General features: G+C 40.4%; 1 protein-coding gene across 1 annotated transcript; it reads right to left on the bottom strand.

The window, feature by feature from the left end:
• Positions 1 to 289: 289 nt before the first annotated feature.
• LOC135208328 (cubilin-like) lies at positions 290 to 7,119 on the bottom strand. The gene is made up of 6 exons (XM_064240432.1): positions 6,924 to 7,119; positions 6,352 to 6,391; positions 5,395 to 5,531; positions 4,664 to 4,776; positions 1,233 to 1,354; positions 290 to 543 (listed from the first exon to the last, which is right to left on the bottom strand). The coding sequence occupies exons 1-6, from the start codon at positions 7,011 to 7,013 to the stop codon at positions 290 to 292; spliced, it is 756 nt and encodes a 251-aa protein (XP_064096502.1). The 5' UTR covers positions 7,014 to 7,119.
• Positions 7,120 to 9,439: the final 2,320 nt, after the last annotated feature.

The following is a 9,439-nucleotide window of genomic DNA, read 5'->3' as shown; positions in this document are numbered from 1 at the left end:
TAAAACATTTGTTGGCAAACTTTTTCCCACACACCGTCAAAAGCAAGTTGCCAGGGCTGAATTTAATTCACGACAATTTATTGGTATCATAATCAGGACTTTGTACAATTGTCCAGTATTTGTGTAAAGTTTGTTCTCCCCTTATGGTTGTTGATTTGTTGTCAACCTGTCTGTGACGTGTATATGGCAAGTTGCTGATGTGTTTGTTTGTGACATGCTCATTACATTTCATCAACATGTTAATGACAAACTTTAATTTTTCCTTGTCTGCTTACCACATAAGATCAAATTAGGATTCATTGTAGTTGTAGAAGTTGAAATCGATGTTGTAGTTGTTGTAGGTGTGGTTGTAGCGGTTGTAGTTGTAGGTTTGGTAGTTGTTGTAGTTGTCGTAGGGCGTGTTGTGGTTTGTAGCCGTTTGAAGTTGTGTGAAGTAGTGGGTTGGATTGGTGTGGTGGTCGTTGTGGTAGAAGTAGTTGTAGGGCTTGGTGGTTGTAGTTGTTGTAGTAGGCGTTGTGGTTGTGGCAGTTGTTGTAGTCGTCACTGGAACATTAAAAGAACAATGGTTATTGATAACAGGCAATGATTATTGATCATGGTTATCAATAACAGGTAATGGTTATTGATAATGGTCATTAATCATAGGTAATGGTTGTTGATAATGGTTATTGATAATAGATAACAGTTGTTGATAACGATTATTAATCATAGGTGAAAAGGGGGAAATTCCAGTAAACATCTAACAGCATTTGGTTAATAACGCAAGTAAACATGAAAATTCATTTAACAGTGACCTGACAACAAATGATAACGTTAACAGAAATATATAAATTATAATAATCTCAGACACTGAAAAGCAACATTACTACTATAGTAGATTCACATCAACCGTGCATTTGATGTCTAGGCCTGTCCCTTACGACACTCCTGACTGGCTGTTGATAAGCCAATCACAGGGGTGGAAACTCTCAGTCTCTCGAGAGAGTTCACATAGGCAGGATCTATGTTCCTCATCTCCTGAGGGATACTTTTGAAAGGCGTATCCCTCAAGAGAGATGGAACATAGATCCTACCCATGTGAACTCTCGAGAGAGACAGAGTTTCCAGCCCTGTGATTGGTTTATCAACAGCCAATCAGGAGCGTCGTAAGGGACAGGCCTAGACATCAAATACACGGTTGATGTGAATCTACTATAACGCTAACATCTGATGAACACAGGTTGAAAACTTACCATCTGAGGCTGAGACCAGACACTTGAAACCCATTTTTTGTTCATAACCGTTGGTCTGGAACCTCACGTTGAGCCAGTTGGAGCAGGCAGTGATAGCGGATGGGCGGTTGGCACCACAGTATCTAAATGTATAAGGAAAAATGGATAAATGAATGAATAATTACGAAATGCCAATGGATAGCGTCATTTTTGCCAGCTTTTAGTGGTTAGGGAATGTCTTCAGTGTTCTTGAAAGATAGGTGTATTCCCAAATAAGCAATTTTTATGTGTAAATCGCCCTTGTTTTAGGAATGTTATATAGTTTTGTGTGTGCATTTGTATGCGTGTGTGTGTGCGTATGGAATTTGAAGCGGTCTGGAAATGCTTCCAGGGTTCTTGATGATAAGTGTATTTCCAAATCAACAATCTTTATGTGATAAATCACCCTTTTTTTTAGGAATGCTGCATAGTTGTGTGTGTGTATGTGTGCGTGTGCGTATGTGTGTTTTTATGTGTGTGTCTGGAATATATCACAAAGACGTCATTCCATAAATTCTACCATGTCACTTAAACACAATAAATGCTGAGCAATAATTCTAACATTTCTATTTAGGTCGAATATCATTTTCTCTCTCTCTCTCTCTCTCTCTCTCTCTCTCTCTCTCTCTCTCTCTCTCTCTCTCTCTCAGTGCGTATGTTTATGTGCCTAATAGATTATTATTTTTTAGGAGTCCATCACTTTTCTTATTATTATTATAATAATAATAATAATAATAATAATAATAATAATAATAATAATAATAATATGAAGGTAGGAGACCCTCTCTCAAACATGTTTTGTTAAAAATGATGGCAGCATCAGTGGAATTGATTTTATATATGGTCTTTTCAATTCTTCTTATTATTCTCTTCTCATCAGGGCTGATATTTGCTAATAGCTGGCCGATGTTCATATCTCGGTGAAAGAAATGTTTTCTAAAATAATAATTTATTGATATGATAACAAAAGTGGTTAACAAATCTTAGTCTAAGGTGTAACGGAATTCAACGTTTCCAACCGTATCATCGGTTTCATTTTCAAGGAAAGGTGAGCTTGAACTGATTGAAATGGGGTCGTTCGGCGGTATTTATTGTGTCCCAGGTGCTCTGTCTGATGGGCGCTGCATTTTCATTGGCTGAACAGAGGATTAAGTCCCTGAGTCAGCCGTCTTGCAGAGGTGGAAGCTCGCACTGCTCTTCTCGTGCGGACGCTGGAGACTGGGAGCGTAGTATTGGGAAGGTCATTATGCGATAGACGGGGGCACCTGATTGGCCCGTTCGATCGGCTCTATGGTGCTGGCGGGCGGCGCCCTTCGTGCCACCGTCGGGAGGAGTGAAGTCTCTTGGGTGGTGTTGAGGCTGGGTCTCTCCTTCCCGATGTGTAGGGCCTCCAAGAGGCGGAGGCGACGGTGGTCTGCTGCCTTATCGATAATTCTGATATTAGGAATAATGTCATTCCTAATTATCCTGGTATTGTGGGCGTTTTTGGCATGATTATGGATGGCGCCTTCCTGAGCGTGGCAGGATATCCTCTTCGAAAATCGCATAGTCGTCATACCAATGTAAGCTGCCGGGGTGGCATTCCCGGACAGGGCATTTGTACTGGTAGACAACGTTAGTTTTCTTGAGAGGTCCTGCAACACGGGGGCTGGATTGTTTTTCATAATCAGGCCACTGGTCTTCTTGCTCTTGTAGTAAATTATTAGTTTCACTTTTTCGCAGGGTCCGTGGGGGAGACGTTCCTTTCTATGATGGTACGAAGGGCTGCTCGTCCTCTTTGTATTTCTTGGAAATACTCCCTTGTAAAAGAGAGTGACGTCTTCAAGCGGGCGGACGAGGCTCCTGCTGATACCACTTATCGATGTTTCTGCGAATGCATTTAGTGATGTCCCGGTTGGAATACCCGTTGTTAATTAAAACTTGGGCAACACGTTCTAATTCAGTGTGCGTGTCCTTCCACGAAGAGCAGTGTGAGAGAGCTCTCCTGATGAAGGCGCTGATCGCAGTGCGCTTGTATCTCTCTGGACACTCGCTCTCGCCGTTCAGGCACATGCCCAGGTTCGTGTGGGTTTTCGTATACACCTGTGTTACGAAGCGCTCCTCTTGTTGCCCGACGAGGACGTCAAGGAAGGGGAGGCGACGGTCACGGCAATGTTCGATGGTGAAGTTGAGTCTGCTGTGGTCGTGGAAGGCTTGTCGCAGGCGCTCTATTTCTTCCACCGTGCTGGCGCTGATGAAAGTGTCGTCAATATACCGGACGTACATAGACGGCTTCTCCGATGTTGGCGAATACCCGACGTTCCACAGCACCCATGTAGAAGTTCGCGAAAAGTACTCCGAGGGGAGAACCCATCGCTACTCCGTCTTTCTGTGTGTACATATGTCCTCTGTGGGTGGAGAAAGGGGCCTTTTTTGTACAAATTTCAAGGAGTTTTTCGGATGGGCATGCTCAGGGATGTTTAATGGGGGCGTGGAGTCGTCTCTATATACACGATCCAGGATTATCTGAATTGTTTCATCCACGGGGACGTTCGTGAAGAGGACTCCACGTCCATCGATGCAATAACTCCTCCGGGGGGTTGTCGTTTCAGTGCTTCTAAAAACTCGGCAGATGACTTCAAACTGTGGTCATCTGGAACATAAGGAGTCAAAATAGTATTCAATTTCTTCGCAAGCTGGTATGTAGGAGCGTGAATTTGGCTAATAATGGGGCGTAACGGGTTCCCTGGTTTATGGGTTTTAACGTTCCCGTATATGTAGCCAAGGTCGTAGTCCCCTACGATCGGCAGCAAGTGAAGGGCATTGGAAGCTGCATTGACAGTCTCAATAATCTATATTAGCCTCACGTTAATGTCATCTACCGGGTTCTTGGTGATTCTCTGGAATTTGCTGCTGTCTGCCAGTATCTCATCCAACTTGTGGTGGTATTCTTCAGTGCGGATGAGTACAAACGCAGCGGTTTTATCGGCCCGACGGACGGTGACATCCTCTTTCGCTCGGAGTTCTTTGGCAGCTTCCCTCAGGCGCCTGTCGATCACATCACTTTTGTAATCACCGCGTTCCGTGAGGGCCTCGGCCAAGAGGAGGGGCTGCAGGGCGTCCGTAGTACGTATGGTGCCTTGATCTTCATGCTTGTGTATGGTGTCCAGCAGTGGAGGGCTTTTGCTACTGAATCATGCCTCTTTTTGTGCTGGTTCTGTGCAAGTGCCGGACATTCGCTTGCTATGTGTTTTTATTATTATTATTATTATTATTATTATTATTATTATTATTATTATTATTATTATTATTATTATTATTATTTGTAAGCAAGCCTATCGACCTATCTCTGTAACTATCGCTCTCATTGCGTGCGTATATGATTGCGTGATTGCATGCATGCGTGCACGTGAAGGACTTTTTCTAAATCCTACCTTCCCCATTCACAGGCGTGACTAATGACCAAGCGGTCATTCATGCAGTCAGGACTTCCTTCAATGGCTACTGGCATGCAGGTGATTGACAGCTTGCTGTTTGGATCCGTCCTCTGTCGAAAATAAAGGAAAATCAAAATCATACTAGGTAAGTGGGATTTATCCATCTCTGTGAAAAGGGATTTACCTTCATAAATCCCTATGAATCCTACTGCATACGCGGGATTACGTAAATGGGATTATTCCCTCTCCATGAGTGAGATTTAGCTACGTAAGTCTCCATAAATCTCACGACATAAATGGGACTAAGCCCACTCTGTGAAAAGGAATTTATTTACCTTCATATTATTGCAAAAATGGGATTATTCCCTCTCTGTGGATGGGGATCTAACTTCATAAATCTTATTACATAAATCGGATTAATCCCACTCCATGAGTGAGGGTTTACCTTCACAAGTCTCCATAAATATACCACATAAATATGATCAATCGCTCTCTATGATTGGGGATTTACTTTCATAAGTCTCCATAAATATCACTACATAAATGGAATTAATCTTTCTCTATGAGCGAGGATTTGCGTTCATAAATCTTACTACATGAATGATATTAACCCCTCTCTATGAGTAAGGATTTACCTTCATAAATCCTACTGCTATTATATAAATGGGATTAATCCCCCTCTCTATAAATCTTACTACATCAACTATTACGCCTTGCAATCGTCTTACCTTAAATCCCCAGTAGTTGTCGAAGTTGTTTGGGTAATATGCGGGAAACCCCGGGGAATCAATGCAGACTGTTTCCCCTGGCACCAATTCGGTCACAGTCCCCATGGGGACTTGATCAGCTGCATCGCAGGCGGTCACTTGGTCACGAAGGAGGTCGGGTCAAAGGGTTAGGTCAATTTTAGGTTGCCAAAGAATGTGTGACTGTCTAATCAACTGTTTCGTAAATTCTAGACACTTGAAAATTCTCATAATTAGATAATACGTGATTCTTTTAAAATTCTAGGACCTTGAGAGTTTATATGTTGCTCTTTTCCTGAAGAAACGCCAGTTTTGTGTGTGTGTGTGTGTGTGTATGTGTGTGTGCGTGTGTGTGTGTGTGCATGTGTGTGTGAATGAATATTTCATGGATGCGTGTGTATGTATGTGTGTGAATGAAAATGTAAAGGTTTGTGTGTGTGTATTTGTGTGTGTGAATGAACATTTAATGGGTGCTTGTATGTGCTTGTGTGTGTGTGAATAAACATTTTATGGGTGCTTATGTGTGCATGTTTGTGTGTGTGTGAATGAACATTTAATGGGTGCTTGTGTGTGCGAGTTTGTGTCTGTGTAAACGTGTGTGTGTGTGTGTGTGAATGAGCATTAAAATATTGCATTGTTTTTATGAATGCAGATTCTGTCAACCGTATCAGAATTATATAAATAAATTATTTCTTACACAGATTAGAAAAGTAAGTTTTTGATAACTTACAGGATCGTGATTTTATATCTAATACGAATTTTCTAAGTAATTGTAGACTACAAAACTTGATATTTTGAAAGCTTACAGGCTTGTGATTTTATATTTAATAAGAATTTTTAAAGGAATTAAAAAGTAACAGTTATCGTTATCACAGACGTTTACACAAAGTTATCATCACTTAATATCATTGACTGTCAAGATGTTGCTGAATACCTTACCTTTCGGCTGGACTCCAGTTCCATTTTTGGCACCACGAGGCTGTGATGGAAGATTGGAATCAAAAAACCAGAAAGAATATTCATGTCTAAGTAAATCAAATCTTTGTTTTCAAAAGTCAGAAAATATATTTAGTCATGCAGATAAAAAATATTTTATGTCAGATAATATATAACCCTTGGGAAGTTAATAAAAATCTTTGTTTTAAAGCTACAGTCATTCAAAATACCTCATTAACTTCGACCCTCAAACAGTAAAATTTGACGATACCTTTTTTCAAAAAGGTTATGATAAATTTTTTAAACATTTAATACCTTCCTGACTGACCCATAGTTAAGATTAATGTCTCTCTTACAACAGCCAATATCAACATGTCCTCTAGTCACCTTGGAGAACGTCAGTACTGCCATCATATTAGAGTAAACATCAGCTATTCCTTCTGACGAATTATTAGGTTTCTTTGTCTTTATTAAATCTAGACTAATTCATCCTTCCTTCACCAGATTCTCCAGCTTTTCCATACAGCACCTAGCCTTCCTTACCTCACAGAAACTCCAAATTATGTTTCACTTACTTCCAAAATGACGTGGGCAAGAGAGGGTGTCACCAACAGACTCATCAAGAGGACCAAAGGTGCTCCAGTTCTAAAGATTCTTGGACTCATCTTCTTCCTCCCTTTCTGGTGATGACTCTGACGACTATCAGTCTGTTGAACTGGGCTAAACCTCGACTTCTTCTGCCTGTTTAGGTTTCGTCAACTGGTCCCGTCCCAGAATGATTTGACAAGGGACTGGTAGGTTCTTTTATACAAATTTCTCGGCTGCGTCGTGACAAATGACTATTCACCATTGAAATGATAAATTGGCTCATAAATTACACGTCATTACATGTCATTCGAAGCTCTCTCATTACTCAGGTACACCTGGAAAAAGTGTCAATCGTCCAATCCAGGTGTTATTGATGACTGATGACTGGTCAGGTCAGACTTCTTAGGAAGCAATTAACTGGAATTAATTTGTCGAACCTCAAACCGTTGACAGAAAGAGAATGATTGAATTCACACCCATCTGGCATTTTGGAAATTCAATTACTTTTCTGGGGTTTTTAACCCACGAATGAATGGACTGCAAATATACACAAAAACATTTTTTTATTAAAAAAGGAAGGTTCTCGATTCTAGGTCATAAGTTTCAATCACTCATCCGGTTTATTTCAACAGGCAAGAATTTTTCTCAGTATCATTTTCGTTATTTATCTGATTTAGAACATTAATTAATAGCCACATGGATAAATATATTCAGATAAATATTCAGACATACTATACATCATTAAAGGTATTATATATTTTTCGTGGATACTTAGGAAAATGGACAGTTTAACAATCAGCCACACTAATACTTGGGATTATGCATAGGTATACAGCCTGCCAGAGGAAAAATAATAGACCTACAGTCACAACAATACATAGAAAGATACATAAGGAGAAAGCTTACCAAAGAGGAACAATAAATAAACTGGATGAGAGAGAGAGAGAGAGAGAGAGAGAGAGAGAGAGAGAGAGACTGCATTAAAAGGAAGACAAACAGCCACAAAGATACATAGAAACATTCATTGGTAAACAGCCTGCCAAAAATGTAGAATATACAGATAGACATAGACAAACAGCAATGATGCATAGAACGATACATAGGTAGGCTGAAATTGGCAGCCACAATGATACATAGGAAGATAAGCAGATCAACAGCCTGAAAAAATGCTAGGTTAGCAAACAAACAGTTACAATGATACATAGTAAGCTGCATAGGTAGACATCCTGCAAAAGAGGACGAATAAACATATTGTCAAAATGTCACGATGATACCTAGAAAGATTCATAGGTAGACAACGTGCCAAAGAGATATACAAGCAAACAGACGGCGAGCTACAATGATACATAGAGGAATAAATAGGTAAACGCGCCTGTCAAAGTAGAAGAGCATACAAACAGACAAACAGTCACACTGGTACATAGAAAGATACACAGGGAGACAGCCTACAAATGTGGGAAGATATGCCAGCAGCTACACAGCTACATAGGAAGATACATACGTACTCAGACTGATAAAGATGAAGAATATATACAAGTAAACAAGCAGACACAATTATTTATAAAGTTATACAAAACAAATTGACATCAGAAGAAAAACTATGATTGACACTTCCCAGATATAACTGAATGGAACGATCTTGACTAATGATTTTACCATTCAAAAGCCACGATACATAAGACAGGTAATTCAATCGCAGGTGTTATAGAAAGAGAGGGCGGGGTGTTGGGGGGGCGGGCGGGGGTGCCTATTAGCCTCGTCTCATTACCTCCTTTTCGTGATAAAATGAAACGCAAGAGGATATTCTACTCTCAATAGTACTTGTTACGTTGGTAGCTCCACTGAAATATTTTCCTCTCTCTCTCTCTCTCTCTCTCTCTCTCTCTCTCTCTCTCTCTCTCTCTGTGGTGGCCTAGCTTTAAACTGAAGCTTTCAGATAATTTATTAATCAAATAAGTAAGCTTTTTGTGCTCTCTCTCTCTCTCTCTCTCTCTCTCTCTCTCTCTCTGGCTGTCCAATAGCCAAATTTTAAAATGAGGCTCTCAGATATGTTTTTAATCAAATATGTTGGCATAGTGCATTTCCCGATTAGTCTCTCTCTCTCTCTCTCTCTCTCTCTCTCTCTCTCTCTCTCTCTCTCTCTCTCTCTGTGGCTGTCTGGTAGCCAAACTTTAAAATGAGTCTCTCAGATATGTTTTTATTCAAATATGTTGGCATAGTGCATTTCCCGATTAGTCTCTCTCTCTCTCTCTCTCTTTCTCTCTCTCTCTCTCTCTCTCTCTCTCTTTCTCTCTCTCTCTCTCTCTCTCTCTAGCTGTCTGGTAGCCAAACTTTAAAATGAGTCTCTCAGATATGTTTTTATCCAAATATGTTGGCATAGTGCATTTCCCGATTAGTCTCTCTCTCTCTCTCTCTCTCTCTCTCTCTCTCTCTCTCTCTCTCTCTAGCTGTCTGGTAGCCAAACTTTAAAATGAGTCTCTCAGATATGTTTTTATTCAAATAT

The sequence above is a fragment of the Macrobrachium nipponense genome, chromosome 35, assembly GCF_015104395.2.
Source record: "Macrobrachium nipponense isolate FS-2020 chromosome 35, ASM1510439v2, whole genome shotgun sequence".
NCBI classification, from domain to species: Eukaryota; Metazoa; Arthropoda; class Malacostraca; order Decapoda; family Palaemonidae; genus Macrobrachium; species Macrobrachium nipponense.
The sequence above is the reverse complement of the archived record's forward strand: the minus strand, read 5'-3'. Positions and strand labels throughout refer to the sequence as shown.

Bases quoted from the DNA above. Each gene is read 5' to 3' on its own strand.
- LOC135208328 (XM_064240432.1), bottom strand. From the start codon at position 7,013: ATGAGTCCAAGAATCTTTAGAACTGGAGCACCTTTGGTCCTCTTGATG. The intron at 5,532-6,351 runs GTAAGGTATTCA...TTCGTGACCAAG, and splicing joins AACTGGAGTCCAGCCGAAAG to TGACCGCCTGCGATGCAGCT. The intron at 1,355-4,663 runs GTAGGATTTAGA...TTATACATTTAG, and splicing joins CACGCCTGTGAATGGGGAAG to ATACTGTGGTGCCAACCGCC.